Source organism: Musca domestica, unplaced genomic scaffold (genome assembly GCF_030504385.1).
Source record: "Musca domestica strain aabys unplaced genomic scaffold, Musca_domestica.polishedcontigs.V.1.1 18, whole genome shotgun sequence".
Lineage (NCBI taxonomy): Eukaryota > Metazoa > Arthropoda > Insecta > Diptera > Muscidae > Musca > Musca domestica.
The window spans coordinates 4725492-4748706 of record NW_026712238.1 but is presented as its reverse complement, the minus strand read 5'-3'; the positions used below and the strand labels follow the sequence as shown (position 1 = coordinate 4748706).

Sequence of the window (23215 nt, the reverse complement as noted above, 5' to 3'; positions counted from 1 at the left end):
TGCCTGCGGACAAAAGGAGCATCTGTGCAATATTTTAGCTTCCTATCTTAATTCGTTTATACTGTAGCGTGATTACAACAGACGGACGGACATGGCTTAATAGAATATATATATTTTGTTGGGTCTAAAATGATTATTTCGATGAGTTACAAACGGAATAACGAACTTCATATACCTTCCATTCTATGTTTGGTGGAGGGTATAAAAAAGAAAAAGTGAGCAAAGGCTATGGACGTGCGGGGCCGACCATACGATACCCCACAGGCCCATTAGCCCAAAATTTAGGCACTCCGTCGTGCTGTTAGTTGTTGTGGTCCGTTTTACAGCTAAATATAATCCAATGGTCATCTAAAATGCTTGACTTCTTCCCTGCCCTTAACTCTCCTCTGATTCCGTGTCGATTGGTTTGAATTGTGTGATCAGGAGAGTTTTTCTGTGTTTTGCGACCATTCTCGAAAGCAAGAGGCCCCGCTGTATCTCTAAATTTAGACTCAATTATATGAGTTGCTTGACTACGATATATGGCTAAATTCGTCAATGAAATCAGAATAAAAAAACAGAAGTTCGCCTATGGTGTATTTTGGATTTCACCTGTAAATTATTTTCAGCGTTCCGTTAGAGTGGCAATCATTGTATTTTTTCACAAATTTTCAGTGGCCCATTCTACCCGTTGCCCTTAATTCTAACTTCATGTGAGATTTCGTGTCTTTTGGCTTCTATTTTTGAATTTTTCGTGAGGATCGTACGATATTTGCAATCTGTATATAGTAACCCCAACCTGTGTTGTAAGGTGGAAAAAATATTACAAAATATACACTTCAATATTATAAGTCAAATGGAAAAATCGCGTGCGATAAAAAATAAAAAAAAAAATAAAACAATGTCGCAAAATACTACCAAATCTATACCAACATCATTAGTGGCATCTTTTTATGCGATATTTTAGATTTTATACTTTTATGCCTGGAGTGCATTCTGAATTGACAAAATTTGTCAAAATCGGTGCAGCCATTCCTGAGAAATAAGCATTCTAGCTAACATCCTCTTCTTTTGTATATATACATTGTATATATTTTGCTATATATATCCGATATATTTACTATCGGCATCTACGTAACGGTCGGAATTCACCTCTTCGTCTATTTGTGATTTCGCCGGGATTCAAAATTTTCGAGGTTTAATGGAAAGTTTGACTTTCATTTAACACAAATGTTGTGGTCTATTTCACCCACTAAATATTACCCGATGAGCATCAAAATTGGAAGGCTTCCGCTTCGAGTGGTCTATAATTGCGACCTGCAAAATCAGGAAGTTTTTGGTCCATTTCAACCCCTAAATATTATGCGATCATCGAAAATCAATAGACTTCTATTCTGGCCGTAGCCCCACCTCCATTCAAAATTTCGTGAGGATCGGGCCATAACTGCGACCTGTAGAGAGATTACAAATTAACATGGACAGACGGACGGACGGACATACATAGCTAGATCGACTCAGCTCGGCGAGATAGGAAGATCCATATATATATACTTTCCCATGTGGGAAACCAATCAAACTTATAAAACCCCCAACACAAAGTGTTGTAGGGTATAAAAATAAAAAGCAGTAAAGAAAGTCTTAAAGGAACTTATTTATCTTCCTCAATTCGGGCTTACATTACCCATATGGTGCACAATTAACTAGAAATCGGATAATGATATATATGTGAGATATATCCAAATATGTACCGATCTCGATAAAATTTGGCCAATGTTATTTCTGAGCTGTATATATTTCCCCGAGTTTAGCTACTACCAAGTGGATAAAACGTCTGGGCAGGACAAATTCAACAAATCGGATGAACAATATATATGGGAGCTATGGCTATATCTGAACCGATTCTCACCAAATGTAACATACTTGTTTCTAGATCCAGTTTGGTCGTAAGTGCCGAATTTCATCACATGTGGGCTAATATTACACATTTGGTGTACAATTAAAGGCAAATCGGACAAAGATATATATGGGAGACATAGCTATATCTGAACCGATTTCTATTAAAATTTGGAATACTTATTTTCTTACTATTTGGGCTGAACAAGTAAAAAAGCAGTAACAAGTAAAAAAGCAGTAAGTTCGTCCGGGCCGAACTTTGAATACCACCATTTGGAACGAATTAGAAAATTTTCGAAAAATAAAATCCATTAAAAATTCTGTTAAAATCTTTAAAATATCTAATATCGGAAGGTGTCGATATATGAGGGGATATACGATATTATATGTATATAGACAATTACCTTTAAAGTGCTCACAAAGAACTCCTCGTGTGGAATTTCAGTCAATTCCAATGAAAAAAGTGGCTGAAATCACCAATATACCGAATATCGGGGGTACCGTTATATGGGGGCTATACGATATCGTGGACCTATATAGATAATTCTCTTCCGAGGTATAAAATACCCACAAGGTACCTTTTTGTGTGGATTTTCAGACAATTCCGTTGAAAAATGTTGGTAAAAAAATAAGGAATATCGGGGGGTACAGTTATATGGAGACCGTACGATATCGTGGACATATATAGATAATTCTCTTCCAAGGGATAAAGTGGCTCCTTGTGTGGATTATCAGACAATTCCGTTGAAAAATGTGGCTAAAATCATCAAAATACCGAATATCGGGGGTACCGTCATATGGAGGCTATACGATATCGTGGACCTATATAGATAATTCTCTTCCAAGGAATAAAGTACCCTCAAGGAACTTCTTGTGTGGATTTACAGATTCATTCCATTAGAAAATGTGGCTAAAATCATCAAAATACCGAATATCGGGGGGTACCGCTATATGGGGGCTATACGATATCGTGGACCGATATAGCCCATCTTCGAAATTGACCTGCCTGTAGACAAAAGAGGGATCTGTGCAAAATTTTAGCTTCCTATCTTAATTCGTTTAGACTGTAGCGTGATTACAACAGACGGACAGACGGACGGACAGGGCTAAATCGTCTTAGAATTTTTGGCTGATCAAGAATATATATACTTTGTTAGGTTGATGATAAAATGATGATAAAATGATTATTTCGATGAGTTACAAACGGAATGACAAACTTAATATACCCTCCATACTATGTATGGTGGAGGGTATGAAAAGAAAGGAGATATATCTAAATTTTGACCGATTATCTCCAATTTCAATAGGGTTCATCCTTGGGCCAAACAAACAATTTGTGCAAAACTTCATCTGGATCGGGTAGTAAATACGACCTGTACTTTGTTTACAAAAATACATGGACAGACGGATGGACGGACAGACAGACAGACGGACGGACGGACATGCATAAATCGACTCAGAATGTTAACCACCTTATGGTGTAGGGTATAAAATAAAAGCTGTGTTTAAACCGAGGCTTATTTAATAAAGTCACACTGGAGGCGAATTTAAGTCTTAGTCTTCTCTTTACATTTCAATGTTGTACATGTATATTTTGGCCTGAAAAGGAAGGCCTTATTATGTGACCTTGTAAATAGACCTTGGGTTAAAACATATGCAGTCGGCAAGCCTACTTATACTTTTCAAATTGCCGATCTAGCGCTGTCGTCTAGCGTTATTATGATACCTTTTTCAAGTTTGAAGATAGCTCTATCCTCTTGTCTTTTAGACAAGTGGACAGAAATACTTATAGTTGGAATTTTAAAACAAGCTGTTCTTTTTCCAAGGGAGGCATTGCGACAATTAAAACAAATTGTGAAGTTTATAAACGGTTGGAAAATCATAATATGTTCAAAGTTCAAAACGACCATGGCGTGTGTCAAATGAAAAGTTTTTAAGCTTATTTGTAAACAATTAGTCTTTTTTTCTTAATATCAATGTTAGATATGGCTTTTTTGGTCGTATAAATATTTCCAATTTAACAAAACAACATATGTATGAATTTAAATAATTTCTTTTTCAATTTTATATTGACAAAATAATTTAACAATAGAAACACAGTTTGAAAACAGAATGTTTTAACAACTTTCTTACGTCACATTTTAACCAAATAATCTAGGCAAATGCGGAGGCAAGCTAAATACTTTGCCAATGCTAGTTTATATGTTTAACAGGTTTTAATTAAAAATCGAAATCGAAATCGAAATTGTATTTCAAATTAATTTTAATTTTTAATAATTAATTTTTTATCAGTGGTAAAAAATGATAATGTTTACCAGGAACTAAGGCAGGGAGTACTATGGTTTCGAAAGGTGCCAGCGATTCTTATAAGTTCCCTTGGCTTTTAGTGGGTCTCTTACATAAAAAATAATAATTAATAATATTTTAAAATTCCGGGCAAAAATTAGCAAAAAATTGGAGTGGGTGTTTACATTTCCATAAGGACTATACCAACAAATGGGTTGACCTGATAGGAGTACTTTTTTAATTAGTCAATACTATGCGAACGCACTGAATTTTCGCTCAACGGCATATTTAAAGAAATGCTCAATATTGATTTTTTATACCCTCAGCCATCTGTCTGGAGAGGGTATATATCATTTGATACGGTTAAAACGTGCCTACTCGAAAAAACGGTTTTAGACCCTAGGTCTCTTTGGACTAAATCCGGGACATTTGGAGGCGATCTAGCGATGTCCGTCCATTCGTCTGTCTGGCTGGCTGGTGCGTATACTCTAGAAGGGAGTATCCGATTTGGTCCAAACTTGGTATATTGTAATATTTTTGTCAAATTTAGATCGAGTTCGGAGATGGGCAATATTGGTCTACTTCTTCTTGTGCCTCCCCCATAAAAGATCGAGATTTTCAAAAAATATATATATTTGCTGCATAGATAAATAAATAAATAAATCCGGGAAATTTGGAGGCGATCTAGCGATGTCCGTCCATTCGTCTGTCTGGCTGGCTGGTGCGTACGATAACTCTAGAAGGGAGTATCCGATTTGGTCCAAACTTGGTATATTGTAATATTTTTGTCAAATTTAGATCGAGTTCGGAGATGGGCAATATTGGTCTACTTCTTCTTGTGCCTCCCCCATAAAAGATCGAGATTTTCAAAAAATATATATTTGCTGCACAGAAAGAGAAACCTTAATCCAATTTTGCCCCAACTTTGCAAATGCTAATATTTGCGTCAGTCCTAGTTTAGGTGCGAAAATCGACAATATCGGTTCACTACGTCGAGGTCAAAGGGTCAACATTTTTGAAAAATTAGAACTCTTATAAAATGTGATGTAAGAGTCCGATTGTTTTCAAATTTCACACATCCCAATATTTTTAATAACCCAAGGTCTAGTGTTTCTGTACCTCCCTCACAAAATTTTGAAATTTTCGAAAAATATAGTTTTTGCTCCAACATTGCAAATCCTAATATTTGCGTGAGTTCTAGGTCGGTCCACTCCATCAAATACCTCCCCCGATTTTCTCAAACTTTGCAAATCCTAATATTTACCTCTCAGTCAGGTGCAAAAATTGATAATATCAGTGCTCTCCATCAAGTTCCTCTCGCACAAAGGGTCAAAATTTTTATACCTTCCACCATACATAGTATGGTTAAGTTCGTCATTCCGTTTGTAACTCATCGAAATAATCATTTTAGACCCAACAAAGTATATATATTCTTGATCAGCGTTAAATTCTAAGACGAGTTAGCCCTGTCCGTCCGTCTGTCCGTCCGTCTGTTGTAATCGCGCTACAGTCTAAACGAATTAAGATAGGAAGCTAAAATATTGCACAAAAATCTCTTTTGCCTGTAGGCAGGTCAAGTTCGAAGATGGGCTATATCGGTCCACGATATCGTAAAGCTCCCATATAACGGTACCCCTCGATATTCGGTATTTTGATGATGTTAGCCACATTTTTCAATGGAATTGTCTGAAATTCCACACAAGAAGGCCCTAGAGGGTACTTTATACCTCGAAGAGAATTGTCTATATTGGTCCACGATATCGTAAAGCCCCCATATAAGGGTACTCTGCGATATTCGGTATTTTGATGATTTTAGCCACATTTTCTAATGGAATGGTCTGAAAATCCACACAAGAAGTTCCTCATGAGTATTTTATCCCTTGAAAGAGAATTGTCTATATAGGTCCACGATATCGTATAGCCTCGATAGAGCGGTACCCTCCGATATTCGGTATTTTGATGATTTTAGACACATTTTTCAACGGAATTGTCTGAAATTCTGCACAAGGAGTTCTTTGTGAGTACTTTATCCCCTGAAAGAGAGTTGTCTTTATAGATCCACCATATCCTATAGCCCCCATATAACAGTATTCCCGATATTCGGTATTTTGATGATTTCAGCCACATTTTTCAATGAAATTGTCTGAAATTCCACATGAAGAGTTCATTGTGAGTACTTTATCCCTTGGAAGAGAATTATCTGTATAGGTCTACGATATCGTTAGCCCCCCATATAACGGTACCCCCGATATTTGGTATTTTGATGATTTTAGTTACATTTTTCAACGGAATTGTCTGAAATTGTACACAAGAGGTTATTTGTGAGCACTTTACCCCCTGAAAGGTAATTGTCTATATAGGTCCACAATATCGTATATCCCCCCCATATATCGGCACCTTCCGATATTAGATATTTTAACAGAATTTTTAATGGATTTATATTTTTGGAAATTTTTTTATTTGTTCCAAGTGGTGGAGGGTATTCAAAGTTCGGCCCGGCTAAACGTACTGCTTTTTTACTTGTTAATAGTTATAACTCTTATAAAATGTGAAGTAAGAATCCGATTGTCTTTAAATTTCACACATCCCAATGTTTTTATAATCTCAAGATCTGGTATTAAGATGGAATATATTGGTACATTCCTTCTGGTACCTCCCCCACAAAAAGCCGAAATGTTGAGTATACATTAAGCTCATAAAACGGGAAATTAACATTCGATTGCATTTACACTTGCCAAATCGGAATGTTTCCATCAACACAGGATCTGTACCTGCCCTACAAAGGGTCAAAATTTTGAATATCTATGAAGATTATAAAACGCGAAATAAGCATCAGGTTCTCTTTATATTTCACACATCCCATTATTTCGACTGACACAAGATCTGTTGTGAAGATGGGATATATCCGTCCACTCCTTCTGCTACCTCCCCACAAAGTGAAATTAGCATCCAATTCCATTCCAGACTTGATAGATCTCAATATTTATATCAATAACAGATCTGTTAAAACGATGATAGCAATCGGACTATTTCTTTTGCTACATACTCCACATAGGGTTCAAAATTCTGAAAAACAAAACGCTCAAAAAGCGAAATAAGCATCAAACAGATGAAGTATGAAAATGGAATGCTTCGGTCGACTGTACCCGGTACCTCAGGCACATGTTCACATTTCCTAAAAAATGATCACATATGTCATGTAAAGTGAAGGAAGTTACCAACCTCTTTCCAAGTTACCCCATATTTATATCGTATTTACTTAGGTGCAATTTCTTCAGAACCCACTCCACAGAGGGTCAACAGTTCAAATAATCATAACAGACGTCAAAATATGTTTAAATGATCGAACAATGGCTAAGGGTATAAATCTGTCGGCAAAACTAAAGGTTACAATTTTACTTGTTTACTTGAAAATCTAATATTAATAATAAACGTCGAACATTTTTGCACAATTAATGTTCTGCAATTTATTCAATATTTATTTATTTTAATTTTGGATAACAAATTTCACATTGTTATTTTGTTTGACGGGTCCCTTGGACATGGCGACTTGCATATTTCGGTTTCTGAGTCTATTCGAATTCTTGGCCTTAGGTCTCCTTTTATTTGCAGGTTTCTTATTGGCAGGCCTTTTCTTAGCTGGCTTCTTCTTGGCAGGTCTCTTGGCGGCTGGTTTTTTGCCAGCTGGTTTTTTGCCAGCTGGTTTCTTAGCTACAGGCTTTTTGGTAGTAGTAGCAGGTTTCTTAGTGGTAGCTCCTCCTGGGGCTGGGGCGGCAGTTGTGGTCTCTGCTGGTGGTGTACCAGCGGGGGGAGTGTCAGCTGGTGGGGTATCAGCGGGAGGAGTATCAGCGGGTGGAGTGTCAGCTGGGGGAGTATCAGCTGGAGGGGTGTCGGCAGGAGGTGTATCAGCAGGAGGTGTATCAGCAGGAGGTGTATCAGCTGGTGGGGTATCGGCCGGAGGAGTATCAGCAGGAGGGGTATCAGCTGGAGGAGTATCAGCCGGGGGAGTATCAGCCGGAGGCGTATCAGCCGGTGGAGTATCAGCAGCTAGAACTGCAACCAGCAGAATAGCGAACAAAATTAATTGAAATAATTTCATTTTGTTGCGAGTGAATGATTTCTATTCGATTTTCACGGTATTTATATGATTTTAAACTGTCGGCGATAGAAAAATGTTAAGGCCATTTCCCTTTTAAAAGTGAAAGAACAAATATTTGGCTCGGTTTTTCTATTGTTTATTTCTATGGAAAAATAAGAACGGAAACAATAACCAACTGGTGAATCAATACAGATGGGAATCGACAATATATCAATGACAGTTTGTTAGTGCAATTAGCAGTTGGAAGATATCGCTATGAGTTTAGATTTCCGGTGTTTTTCCACCTCACATGCTATTATGTTTCTTATAGAACATTTATATCATGCTTTTGCTGGCATTGAGGTAAATTCTAGAATTATTTAAAAATTAATATTTATTTAGAAAAACTTTTTATCGCGTTATTGTGAAAATATTCGAAAAAATGCGTATTAAAGCATTGGGCATGCAAACATTTTGGCCGCAGACCTTGGATATTCCAACAGGACTCATCACCATTGCACTCAGCACGGTTAGAAAATGAGGGTCCTCGCTAATAATTCGTGCCAAAGGTTACCAATTCGAAGAAATTTAAACTTATTCTAAAATTTGATGCTATTTCCGACATTTTCAGATTTCATTCAATAAAATTAAAAAAAGAAATCATAATTATGCCGTTTGACTTTGTTGCAATTTTTTTATCTCACCCTGTAAATAATTTGTGGGCTCTAGAATGCGTATTTCAGGTAATTACACATGGAGCGACAAACTTAATATACCTTCCATAGTATATATTAGATGTAGGTGCAGGTGAACGGAGGTAGCTGGAAATTTGGAATGTTGGTATCGGGGCCACACCACAAGTGTAGTGCAATATCAGTACCATTTTCCAACCTCAAGTCTTTATCAACATTTCAAATTACCAGCATATTACCATTTTCGATCCGCCCAAAAATTTTTATACCCTACAACACTTTGTGTGGGGGATATTATAAGTTTGATTGAGCCAAAAATTATGTAACACCACGAAATATTGATTTCCCACATAGGAAAGTATATATGAATCTTCCTATCTCGCCGAGCTGAGTCGATCTAGCTATGTATGTCCGTCCGTCTGTCCGTCTGTCCATGTTAATTTGTAATCAATCTACAGGTCGCAATTATGAACCGATCATCGCGAATCGGTCAGAATTGAACCCTATTTCTTTTGGAGATGATCGCATAATACTTAGGGGTTGAAATGGACCAAAAACTGAAAAATTTCCTGATTTTGCAGTTGCTCTACAGGTCACAATTATAGACCAATCGAAGCGAAAGTTAGAGCATGGGGTTAGAGCTTTGGGCTGGGCAGAAGCCTACCAATTTCGATGGTCATCGGGTAATATTTAGTGGTTGAAATAGCCCATAGCATTTGTGATAAATAAACGTCAAATTTTCTATTGAACCGCGAATATTTTTAATGCGGCGAAATAACAAATAGACGAACAGGCCAATTCTGACCGTTACGTAGATGCCGATAGTAAAAATATCGGATATATATAGAGAAATATATACAATGTATATATACAAAGAAAGGGATGTTAGCTAGAATGCTTATATCTCCAGAATGACTGGAGCGAATTTGACAAATTTTGTAAATTTGGAATGCCCCTTTTGGCATAAAAGTATAAAATCGAAAAAAAATCGCATAAAAAGATCCCAATAATGATGTTAATATTGATTTTGTGACATTTTTTTATTTTTTCATATTTTTTATCGCATGCGATTTTTTCAATTTGACTTATAATATTGAAGTGTATATTTTGTTTATTTTTGCACTTTATAACACAGGTTGGGGTTATTGTTTATATACAGATTGCAATTATCGTTCGATCCTCACGAAATTTTTGACAAAGGTAGGGTTAGGCTCCGAAGGGCTAAGTCTATTGTTTTCAAAGATGTCCGCAATATATTTAGGGGTTGAAATGGACCAGCAACTCAAAATGTTCCTGATTTTGCATCCGTTATAAAGGTCACAAATAGAAACCAAAGGACACGAAATCTTGCATGAAGCTAGAATTCAAGACAGCGGGTAGAATGGACTACTACTTTTGTGTAAAAAATACCAACATTACTTACAGGCGCTATCCGAAATATATAAAAGGCGAACTTCTGGCTTTTTTATGCTGATTTCGTTGACGAATATAGCCAAATTGCTTTTGGAGATGATAGCAAAATATTTAGGGGTTCAAATGAATCAAAAACAGAAAAAAATTCCTGATCACACAATTGAAGCCAATCGACACGTCTAAAAAGATAATTAAGCACAGTGAAGAATTCTAGCATTTTGGATGACCATTGGATTATATTTAGCCGTAAAATGGACCACAAAAACTAACAGCACGACGGAGTGCATAAATATTGGGAAAATGTCCCTGGTCAAAATGCTAAGGGTAATATCTGGGCAGTGCTCCGTGACATAATTTCAAAAGCGAAATCTTCCAAAATGGATTTGGACATGAGGGGGCTTCTCACATATTGTAGTATTGTAGGGTATAACATGGTCGGCCCCGCACGACTATAGCCTTTGCTTACTTGTTTTAGTTTTTTTTTTATCCTACACAATATCGAAATTTCTCATTCCAAACTCAAGATTTCAAAATCTATTCCTTCTACAAATATTAAAGTTAGTACCAAACTATTATTTCGATTTAGTACGTACTTTCAAATTCCCCGTTATGTATCACCAAACCCACAAAAGATGATCCTAACGTCAAATTTTACACTTCCAACTCAATCCCTTTTCCAAATCCCAAATTTAGTACCATTTAGTATGTATTTCCAAAACCACCCCGAAATCTCAATCCTACACACTAACAGTGATCCTAATGCCAAAATTTCAGATTTCAAACAGTATATTTTCAAGCAAACCCAATTTAGTACCATTTAGTACATTTCTTATGCTTGCTGAACGCATTCCAAAACCCTATCTTAACCCTGCCCACCAGCAGAAACTCCAATACCAATATTTTAAAATTCGAGATAAAACACGTTTAAGCACAACTAAAATAAACAAGTAAAAAACAAACTTAGGCCCGGAAAAGGAAACATTAGAGCCCATTTTGACCCACATATACCAATTTTTAGACATATTCATGGGAAAATGTGCCAAAAATCATCAAAATTCCGAATATCGGGCAATACGGCTATATGAGGCTATACAAAAACGCGGACCTATACATACAGTGTTTCGCCAAAAGAGCTAGAACCCATTAAGACCAACAAATACCAATTTCTAGACAAATCCGCGAAGAAATGTGGCAAAAAACATCAAAATGCCGAATATCGGGAGGTACCTTTATATGGGGGCTATACCAAAGCGTGGACCTATACATACAATGTCTCGCCACACGAACTGGGACCCATTTTGACCTACAACTACCAATTTTCAGGTAAATTCGTGAAAAAATGTGTCAAAAATCATCAAAATACCGAATATCGGGAGGTACCGTTATATGGGGACCATACCAAAACGTGGACCTATACATACAATGTTTCGCCACACGAACTAGGACCTATTATGACCTAATCCGTGAAAAAATGTGGCATAAATAATCAAAATACCGAATATCAGGAGGTACCGTTATATGGGGCTATACCAAAACGTGGACCGATATATCTCATTTTCAATACCAACCATCCTAGACACAATACAAATTGCTCTGCTAAATTTTGGCACTCTTCGTCAAATAATGTGGGCTGTATCGTGATTTCAACATACAGGCAGACGGACAGACGTTCAATTGACTATTAACGAATATGTAAGGATTTTACAAACGAAATGACAAAGTTAATATACCTTCCTTTCCAAGGTGGAGGGTATAAAAATTACGTACCATTTAGTACAGTTGTCACACTTAGTACAAATTTCCAAAAACAACTACTTATATAAACACTACTTCCCAAATTTAATTTTTATTCACAAAATAACTAAAGGTAAAGGTCCGAGTTTCCACAAATCCTGGCTTATCTTATCCCAACCCACCAACCTTGAACCTTATGCAAAATTTCAAGATCGATTGAATATCGCCCCATAGTAAAAAAGACCAATTAATAAAATTTAACTCTGAAACGATTTTTCAAATAATCGTTTTTTTTTGTCGATTTATTGGAAATGATTTTAAATCATTTAATTTTGAATAACAAGCCTTACGTTGTTACTTTGATTTACAGGTCCTCTGGACCTGGCCACTTGCATATTACTGTTTCTAAATCTATTCGAATTCTTGGCCTTAGGTCTCTTTTTATTGGCACCCTTCTTTTTTCCCTTCTTATTCTTTTTTGGCTTCTTCTTCTTATTCTTATTCTTATTCTTATTCTTATTCTTCTTCTTCTTATTCTTTTTTGCGGCTTTCTTTTTACCAGCGGGTTTCTTAGCTGCAGGTTTTTTGTTGGCAGTTGCAGGTTTCTTAGTGGTTGCTCCACCGGCTGGGGCGGCAGTTGTACTCTCTGCTGGTGGGGTATCAGCGGGAGGAGTGTCAGCTGGTGGGGTATCGTCGGTAGGAGTATCTGCCGGGGGAGTATCAGCCGGAGGAGTATCAGCCGGTGGAGTATCAGCCGGAGGAGTATCAGCGGGTGGTGTATCAGCCGGAGGAGTCTCTTCTGGTGGAGTTTCTTCTGGTGGGGTCTCTTCTGGTGGAGTATCTTCCGGTGGGGTCTCTTCTGGTGGAGTATCTTCTGGTTGAGTCTCCTCTGGAGTCGTAGCCAGAACTGCAACCAGCAGAATGGCAAGCAACAGAAATTTAAACAATTTCATCTTGTTTGTGAGTGAATGCTTGAATTCTTTTCGGTTTCTTCGATATTTATATGATTTTAGAGTATCAGCGGCAAAAATATTATAAGGTCATCTCTGAATAGAATTTCAAGAAAATAGTAAGTTTTTATACTTTCATTATTGTCTTCGTCGTATAGAAAAAATGAATATAAATAAATAAGAATGTTTGAAAACAACATATATCTGTTATATCAATACAGGTGCAGATGAACTACTAAAGAAGACCTTGTGTAGATATAAATATTCAAGCTATTATTGCAAACTCGTATTTTCAGAAGGTGCTAAGATTAAATATAAAACATTATTTTTAAATTTTTAAACTTTGGACAGACTAAAACCAGGGGAAAACTTGGTGAGGATTGGTGGCTCTGTCTGAAAACATGATATTACCTGCTTTACCCTCGGTTAAACAATACCATATTTCTTTGCTTATAAACAAATGTTGTTTTTATAACAAAATTATCATGGGGTTAAGCCTAACTATTTTGCAACAACAAAATAATTATAGTGTCCCAAACAAATCGCCAACAATGTTCCATTTTGATGATTTGTATCTCTATTCTGTACTATTGTATTAGAGATATTTTGAGTGGTTTCCACATATATAGGGTGAGATAAAAAAACTGCAACAAAGTCAAACACCATAATTTTTACTTTTTTTAAATTTTATTGAATGAAAGCAAAAATGTCGGAAATAGCATCAAATTTTAGAATAAATTTAGATTTGTTCGAATAGGTCACCTTTGACACGAATTATGGCATTCAAACGGCCAATGAAACCGTCACACGCTGGCCGAATGTTGCTCTGCGGTATTTTGGCCCATTCCCGGCGAAGCGCTTGCTTGAGGTGATTGACTTTTTGGTATTTTTTAGTGCCAACCTGGCTTTTCAAAATGCTCCAGAAACAATAGTCCAAATTGGTATCCGGATATCTTGGTGGCCATTGTGAGCAGGAAATGAAGCGAGGAACCTAATTTTGCAATCATTTTGGGGTGGCGCGTGTTGAGTGCGATGGTGCTGAGTCCTGCTGGAAGATCCAAGGTCTGCGGCCAAAATGTTTGCCTGCCCAAGGCTTTAATATACCCTCCAGAATATTTTCGCGATACTATTCGGCATTTATTCTGATGCCCGGTCGATTAATACGAGCGGAGAGCGACCATCGGCTGTTATGGCGGAACACACCATCACCATGGCCGGCGCTTGAGTTCTGGTGGCCAACCGAATATTGGCCAAATTCCCCGGGTCAAAAACCTAAGGGTAACATCTGGACTGGGCTCTTTGACATTATTTTAAAAACAAAATCTTCCAAAATGGATTTGGACAAAAGGGGACTTTGAACATATTGTAGTGTTGTAGGGTATCACATGGTCGGCTCCGGCTATAGCCATTGCTTACCTTTTTAAATCTGATGACGGAAAAATAAGAAGGTAATACCCGGTTATTTGACCCGAAAAAACTCCGGTTTTTATACGGTTTTTGAGGATCTTCATAAAATCACGTTCTGAGTCGATTTATGCATGTCAGTCCGTGTGTCCGTCCGTCCGACTGATGTGACATTTTCCAAACAATATTTGTTTGGTCCAAGGCCGAACCCTATTGAAATTGGTGAGAATCGGTTCAAATTTAGATATAGCTCCCATATATACTTTCAACCGATTGCAGGTTAATTGTGCACCAAATAGCTAATATAATTTTAAATGGCCTGAATTTTGGTACATCCGACCGAATTCAATCTAGAAGAAAGTACATCAAATTTGTAAAAAATCGGTTCAGATATAACTATAGCTACCTTACATATGTTTCATTCGATTTGGTCTTTAAGTGCCTTACATTCGTAATATGCATTGGACAACATTGAGATTTGGTACCAGATATCTTATAGAGCTCATTAATACCTTTGCTAAATTTTATCGAGATCGGTTCAGATTTGGATATAGCTCTCATATATATTTTCAACCGATTTCGGGTTTATTGCGCACCAAATGGCCAATATCAATACAAGTGACCTGAATTTTGGCACATCCGACCGAATTAAGCGTATAAGATTTTGGTGAAAATCGGTTCAGATATAGCTATAGCTCCCATATATTTGCTTCATCCGAGTTGGTGTTAAAGTCCCTCACATGCGCAATATACACACCTCAAAAACAAATTTAGATATAGCTTACATATATATCTTCGTCCGATTTGCCTTTAATTGTGCACCAAACGTCTATTATTTGCCCAAATGGGATGAAATTTGCACAATAAACCCGATATTGGTTGAAGATATTTGGGAGCTATAACCAAATCTGATCCGATCTTAATGAAATTTGGCAGAGAGATTTCTGGGCTGTATGTGATTTTTGGAACCAAATATCATATATATGTAAGCTATATCTAAATTTTTACCGATTATCTCCAATTTCAATAGGGTTGGTCCTTGAGCCAAACAAATGATTTGTGCAAAATGTCATCTCAATCGGATAATAAATGCGACCTGCATTTTGTTCACAAGAACACATGGACAGACGGACTGACATGCATAAATCAACTCAGAAAGTGATTCTATGGAGATCCTCAAAAGTAACTATGGGTCTATCTCGCTTCCTTCTCCATCTTACATGTTACAAACAAATGCACAAAGATGTAATAGACTTGCCACTATGTGGTGTAGGTTATAAAAACCCATCGTACGATCATTTGTAGGTAGGTATATCCGCAAGCTTTCTAATGATACGCATTACATATAAGTTTTGTATAGCCAAATGAAACCAGAATTTTGTATCCGAATTTTCGGGCCGAACAATCGGGTATTTCCCGCACGAATGAAGCATTTTGCCGAATTTCCTTATCGGTATCATGCACTCTATAGCAATGCAATTTGGTGTGAAAGGTAAAAATTCCTCCGTCAAATTTTGTGAAAATCGATTAGGAAATGGACATGCCTCCCATATATTAGTTCCCCTTGAAACCAAATTATGCCATGATACTCATTCAAATAGAGTTAATGGTTGGTTGGTCCCAATAGAAATTATTTTCTTACGGGAGCTCTACTAAATATGCCTACTGGTGTAGGGTACTTCCAATGAATAAATTTTGAATATTTTTACGAAATTTATATTTTATTTATTAAAAATTATCATTTTAAGTATGGATAACTAATCTTAAGATGCTAGTTTGTTTAACAGGGCCATTGGTTTTGGCAACTTGTACATTTCTGTTTCGAATCCTATTAACATTCTTGGCCTGTGGTCTTCTCTTATTGGCGGGTTTCTTCTGGGCTGGCCTTTTATTTGCTGGCTTTCTATTGACAGGTTTTTTAGCTGCAGGCTTTTTGGCAACTGGTTTCTTAGTTGCAGGCCTCCGGGTTGCAGTTGTGGGTTTTTTAGTTGTTGCTCTGACTGGGGCGGTTGTTGTAGTCTCTGCTGGAGGAGTATCGGCTGGAGGAGTGTCAGCGGGTGGTGTGTCTGCAGGAGGATTATCAGCTGGGGAAGTATCAGCTGGAGGAGTATCAGCTGGGGGAGTATCAGCTGGAGGTGTATCAGCTGGAGGAGTATCGGCAGGAGGTGTATCAGCGGGAGGAGTATCAGCAGGAGGTGTATCTGCAGGAGGCGTATCAGCAGGAGGTGTATCTGCTGGTGGTGTATCAGCAGCCAGGACTACAACCAACAGAATGGCAAACAATAAAAATTTAAATAATTTCATTTTGTTGTGAATGAATGAAATCTTTTCGATTTTCTGAATAGTTGAATACAGCTTGATTCGGTATTTATATGATTTTTGCGTGTCAACGACATTCATGTTATAAGGTCATTTCTCGTACAATACAATAGAAATACAATAGAAAACAAGATTTAAGCCTTATGCTAATACAGCTGGCAATATAAAAAATAACATTGACGTTAGTAAGTTAGGCCAGCAAAGAAGTTTACAATGACACAATTGCAAAAAAAAATATGTGATGATGATTACCGTTATTATCATTACTAGTTTTAAATTTTATATTACCATTAGCATGCTCAAAAAAGTAGCGGTTTAAGAACCCAAGTCTCTTTGGACAAAGTACTTGTCAGCACATTTGCAGTCGATCTAACGGTGTCCTTCCGTCTATTTCTCGGTCTGGCTCGTAATATTATTATCAAATTTAGGTCGAGTTTGTAGATGGATAATATCGGTCCAATAATTTTGGTACATTCTTCACAAAATTTCAAAGCTCTATCCTAAATGTTGCGAAATATATCTCAAAATATAGAGGTCCCCTTGTCTATGGTAAAGACTATATAATAACATTTACGCCGTTTAGCCTAAGAACTCCAAACTCTTTTGGGATTTTGAGTACTATCAAGTCAACTTGAAAATTTTCACTACTCACTATATCTATTATACATTTGGAACGAATTTGGCAATTCTCAAAAACAATAAAATCCGTTAAAAATTCTGCTAAAATCTTAGAAACGACGACGACATGGACCTGCATAGGTAATTTTTGTCATAATCCATTACATTATTCAAATGTGAAACTTAGAAAAAAAATCGGTGAATAATGTAGCTAACGTAATCAAAATACCGAATATCGGGATGTACCCTTATACGGCGGCTATACGAAGACGTCGACCTACATGGCCCATTTTGTGTCTTAGGCTGCAGTATCCACTACGAACTTCAAATACCAAATCTGAAAGAATTCCGATGAATATTTTCGCTAAAATCATCAAAATACCGAATATTGGGAGGTATCGTTACATGGGGGATATACGAAGACGTGGACCTACTTGGCCCATTTTCTGTCTTAGGCTGTAGTATCCATTACGAGCTTCAAATTTGAAACTATTCCGGTGAATATTGTCTCTAAAATCATCAAAATACCGAATATCGGGAGGTTATATGGGGGCTATACGAAGACGTGGACCTACATGACCCATTTGTAATACCAAAAGTCCTGAAGATATAATACACATATAGTCGACATAGAATTTTATGCTGATCATATATATATATATATATATATATATATATATATATATATATATAAAATATATATATATTGTGGGGTCTAAAATGTATTTTTCGAGGAGTTACAAAACAGAATGACAAACTTAATATACCCTCCATACTATGGTGGAGGCTATAAAAATCACACAAAAGTTGTGGTCCATTTTAACCGCTAAATATAATTCAAGGGTCGTCCAAAATACAACACTTCTGCGCTGTCCCAAACCTTGACCACAGGCAAAATTCTGTGTCGATTAGTTTTTAATTGTTACCTGTCCAACCTCTGCAAAATTAGGAAAGATTAATTTGTTCGTCCATTTGAACCCCTAACTATACAGCTTGAAAAACAATAGGCTTTAATTCCGACCCTAACTCTATCCCCATGCCAAATTTCTTGAAAATCGGATGATAATTGCGACTTAAATATAATACTCCCATAACCAAGTGTTGCAAGATGAAAAGATATTACCAAACCTAAAATTCATTATTGTAGGTCAAATATGAAAAAATCTCTTGCGATAATAAATATAACATAAAATAAAAAAATATATATTCGCTTCTTTATTGGAATATTTTCACGCGATTTTCTTTGATTTTATCCTTTTCTTGCAAAAGGCTATTTCGAATTTGAGGGAATTGTCAAAATCCGTCCAGCCGTTCTTGAGTTATAAGCGGTCTGACTAACATCCCCGTCGTTGATGTATGAGAATGTATATATTTTGCTATATATGCGACATCTCGGATATGAGCATCAATGTAACGGTCTGTAACAATGATATTTTCGTGATATTTGTGATTTCGCCAGGATTAAAAATATTCACGATTAAGTGGAAATTTTCATATTTTTATACCCTCCACCTTGGAAAGGAGGGCATATTAACTTTGTCATTCCGTTTGTAACATCCTTAAATATTCGTCGTAGACCACATAAAGTATATATATTAATAATCAGCATAAAATTCTATTTCGATTTAACGATGTCCGTCTGTCTGTCTGTTGAAATTTCGACACAGCTTACTTTATTTGACTTTGAGCGCCAAAATTAACCAAAACAATTTGCATTGTGTCTAGGATGATTGGTATTGAAAATAAGATATATCGGTCTACGTTTTGGTATAGTCCCCATATAACGCTACCTGCCGATATTCGGTATTTTGATGATTTTTTCCATATTTTTTTTCACGAATTTGTCTGAAAATTGGTATTTGTAGGTCATAATGGGTTCTTGCTCCTTTGGCGAAACACTGCAGGTATAGGTCCACGATTTTTATAGCCCCATATAGCCGTACTTCCCGATATTCTGTATTTTGATGATTTTGGTATTTGTGAGTCATAATGGGTTCTAATGTTTGCTTTACCCCAATGTGGAGGGTATTAAAAGTTTGGCCTGGTCGAACTTAATTTTTATACCCTACACCACAAGGTGGTCAGGGTATTATGTCTTTGTGGATTTGTTTGTAACAGGCAAAAGGAAACGAGATAGACCCATAGTTCCTTTTGATGATCTGCATAGAATCACATTCTGAGTCGATTTATGCATGTCCGTCCGTCTGTCTGTCCGTCTGTCTGTCCGTCCGTACGTCTGTCCATGTATTTTTGTAAACAAAGTATAGTTCGCATTTATCCTATCTAGATTAAATTTTGCACAGATCATTTGTTTGGCCCAAGGACGAACCCTATTGAAAATGGAGACAATCGGTCAAAATTTAGATATATCTCTTATCCGATTTGCCTTTTATTGTGCACCAAACGTGTAATATCAGCCCGAATAGTATGGAACTTTGCACATACAACCAAATTAGTCCTGAAAATAAGTGTGCCAAATTTGATCGAAATCGGTTCAGATATAGCTATAGCTCCCATATATATTGTTCATCCGATTTGTTATTTTACTCCCCCGCAGCCGTAATATGCACTTTGTAACAACAATATTTGCGGAAATGTAGCAAATACAGCTCAGAAATACGTTTGCTAAATTTTATCGAGATCGGTTCAGATTTGAATACAGCTCCCATATATAACTTCGTCCGATTTACCTTTTATTGAGCACCAAATATCTAATATTTGTCCAAATGGGATGGAATTTGGCACTTACGGCAGAATTAAACCTAGAAGCTAGTATGTCAAATTTAGTGAAGATCGGTTCAGATATGGCTATATCTCCCATATATATTGTTCATCCGACTTGTTATATTTGTTACCCACAGCAGTAATATGCATATTTAGTCCTTTGAACTTTAAATTATAACTATAATCATAGCATGTATGATTGAATTCCCCCATAAAAACTTTTAATTGTTATGCAGAGCTCTACTAAATTAGCAAAGTGGTGTAGGGTATCATAAAGTCGGCCCCGCCCGACTTTAAGACTTTCTTTACTGGTTTTTACTTGTTTATATAAAAGTTATGGTCAATTTTACCCCATAGATATAGCCTAATGACCAAAAAAAAAAAAAAAATATATATATATATTAGGCTCCTAACCAGCTCTAAATTCTGGCCTCGTGCTAAATTCCACGTCCATCGGTTTATAATTGCGACCTATAGAGCATCTGCAAAGTCAGCAAATGCTTAAATTTTTTGTTCATTTCAACCCCTAAATATTATGCGATCATCTTCAAAAACAATTGGCTTCTATTCTGCCCCTAGCCTCATATCCATGCTAAATTTCGTGAGTTGCAGGCCATAATCAACACATCCATCCCCGTAAAGAAGTACAGCCCCATTTGAAGTATTAGTCACATTTGTTTCAACGGCATTGGGCGGAGACCACAAACTAATGTGAAACAAAACTAGGATCGTGCGTTAGCTGTTTAAACCAGCGTTTCCAAAAAGATAATAGCTAAAATATTACCCATATTTTCAATTATAGATCCTTCTCTTTTTTTTGCTTCTGCCTGTAGATTTTACAAAATTCAACCTTGATTTTGGATGATTTGATATTTATTTTATCAATACATCAAGCAAGTAATTGACAAGGCCATCTGTGAAGAATGCTTGCTAACCCATTGATATTTTGCTTTTAGCTTCTCAAAATTATACCTGGAAACATTTCCGCTTTCACTTATCAACGGAAAATAACCCATCTAAAAACGACCTTCAACTCATAAAAACATAAACGTTTTAATAAAACAAAATATAAGGTCAGAAATTGCGAATAAACAAAATGATTTTTGGTTAGTAAACAGTTCAAAAATATTTTCTCATTTTAAAATATTTATATAAATATGGAGAACAATTAATAGGTTTCATTTCAAAATGAAGTTTGCAAAATATTTAATACTTGTATTTTTCTTTGTTGGAGTTTTAGCAGAGGATACGGCCACTGCTCAAAAACCAGCCGAAGACAAACCTCCAACAGATGCAATTCCAGGAGACACACCTCCTACCGATACTCAATCAGACGTTGCAAATCCCGATGAATCTGCTGCACCACAACTCCCGGATCAAACTTCTCCACCGCAACTATCAGTTTCGACCACAACTGCTGCACCAGCTAGATCTACAACAAAGAAGCCGGCTAGAAAACAGTTGGTGAAAAAGAAACCGGCGAACAAAAAATTTGTTTATAAAAAACCAGCGATTAAGAGGCAACCAAATAGGAAGCAAGCTAACAGAAAACCTGCGGCAAATAAGAAAGCTCCGGCAAAGAAATCGAATGTAATTAGAGCAATAAGTAAGCAAGTGGCTCATACAAACGGTGCTCCGGTCAAACAATCGAATATTGTACATCTGGTTATTAGAACTAAGTAAGTTAAGATATTAGTTAGTTGGTAGAAGTAGGATTAGTTGTAAGGGATTTATTTTTGTTTTGTTATATATTATATTGTTATTCTGATTAAAAAATAAACTGAAAATGATTTTTTTACATTGGTGATGAGTTCTATAAGCCATAATAAGCAGTAAAATGGCTGTAAGTTCGGACGGGCCGATCTTTGAATACCCTCCACCATTTGGAACGAATTTGGCAATTCTCAAAAACAATAAAATCCGTCGAAAATTATGTTAAAATCTTAAAAATACCGAATGTAGCTGTTATATTAGGGTCTATACGATGACATGGACCTGCATAGGTAAATTTTATCATAAGCCATTAAAATATGCAAATGCGAAACTTAAAAAAATCCGTAATAATTTAGCTAAAATCATCAAAAATTCCGAATATCGGGAGGTACAGTTATATGAGGGCTATACGAAGACGTGGACCTGCACTAACAATTTGCTGTCCTAGGCTGTAGTATCCATTACGAACTTCAAATACCAAATTTGAAACAATTCCGGCAAATAATGTCGCTAAAATCAGTAAAATACCGAATATCGGGTGGTACCGTTATATGAGGGCTACACGAAGACGTGGACCTGCACAGACAATCTTCTATCTTAGGCTGTAGTATCTATTTCGGACTTCAAATAATAATGACGCTAAAATCATCAAAATACCGAATATCGGGAGGTACCATTATAAGGGGGAGGTACCATTATAAGGGGCACATACCAGCACAGACAATTTTCTATCATAGGCTGTAGTATCCATTACGAGTTTCAAGTACCAAATTTGATGATATTTTCCACAGGTCATTTGTTTGACGCAAGGACGAACTCTATTGAAATTGGAGATGATCGGTCAAAACTTATATCAGCCCAAATAATGTGGAATTTTACACACACAAGCCAAATTAAGCCTGGAAATAAGTAAGCCATATTTGATCGAACTCAGTTCAGATATAGCTATAGCTGCCATGTATGTTATTCATTCAATTTCATATTTTTATCCTCCGTAGCCGTAATATGTTCTCTGTAACAACAATACTTGGGGTAATATATCAAATACAACTCAGGAATACCTTTGCCAGATATAATCGAGATCGATTCAGATTTGGATATAGCTCCCAAATATACCTTCGTCCGATTCGCCTTTTATTGTGCACCAAACGGGTATTATTGGCCCAAATGGGATAGATTTTAGCACGACCAAATTGAGCCTAGAAACAAGTATGCCAAATTTGGAAAATCGGTTCAGATATAGCTATAGCTCCCATAAATATTTTTCATTCGTTTTGTTATACTTTTTTTTGTTACATAAAGCTCTACTAAATATGAAAAGGGGTGTAGGGTATCACAAAGTCGGCCCGCCTGTCTTTTAGACTTTCTTTACTAGTTATTGGATTATGTTAAAGGATGTTAGGCTCTGTGCC

The 23215-nt window shown here is 36.5% G+C and overlaps 4 protein-coding genes across 4 annotated transcripts; 1 reads left to right on the top strand and 3 right to left on the bottom strand.

Moving 5' to 3' along the window:
- Window positions 1-7610: 7610 nt before the first annotated feature.
- On the bottom strand, window positions 7611-8285 carry LOC101893597 (uncharacterized). The gene has a single exon (XM_020037930.2). The coding sequence runs from the start codon at window positions 8255-8257 to the stop codon at window positions 7646-7648; it is 612 nt and encodes a 203-aa protein (XP_019893489.2). The 5' UTR covers window positions 8258-8285; the 3' UTR covers window positions 7611-7645.
- Window positions 8286-12326: 4041 nt separating this feature from the next.
- LOC131801876 (uncharacterized) lies at window positions 12327-13064 on the bottom strand. Its single transcript, XM_059120985.1, has one exon. It carries the CDS (start codon window positions 13026-13028, stop codon window positions 12402-12404), a length of 627 nt encoding a protein of 208 aa, XP_058976968.1. The 5' UTR covers window positions 13029-13064; the 3' UTR covers window positions 12327-12401.
- A 3108-nt stretch (window positions 13065-16172) lies between these two features.
- LOC131801836 (uncharacterized) lies at window positions 16173-21072 on the bottom strand. The gene is made up of 2 exons (XM_059120819.1): window positions 21063-21072; window positions 16173-16687 (listed from the first exon to the last, which is right to left on the bottom strand). The coding sequence occupies exons 1-2, from the start codon at window positions 21070-21072 to the stop codon at window positions 16173-16175; spliced, it is 525 nt and encodes a 174-aa protein (XP_058976802.1).
- Window positions 21073-21186: 114 nt separating this feature from the next.
- On the top strand, window positions 21187-21773 carry LOC101893766 (histone H1.C6/H1.C9-like). Its single transcript, XM_005186746.2, has 2 exons — window positions 21187-21196; window positions 21325-21773. The coding sequence occupies exons 1-2, from the start codon at window positions 21187-21189 to the stop codon at window positions 21771-21773; spliced, it is 459 nt and encodes a 152-aa protein (XP_005186803.2).
- The last annotated feature ends 1442 nt before the right edge of the window (window positions 21774-23215 follow it).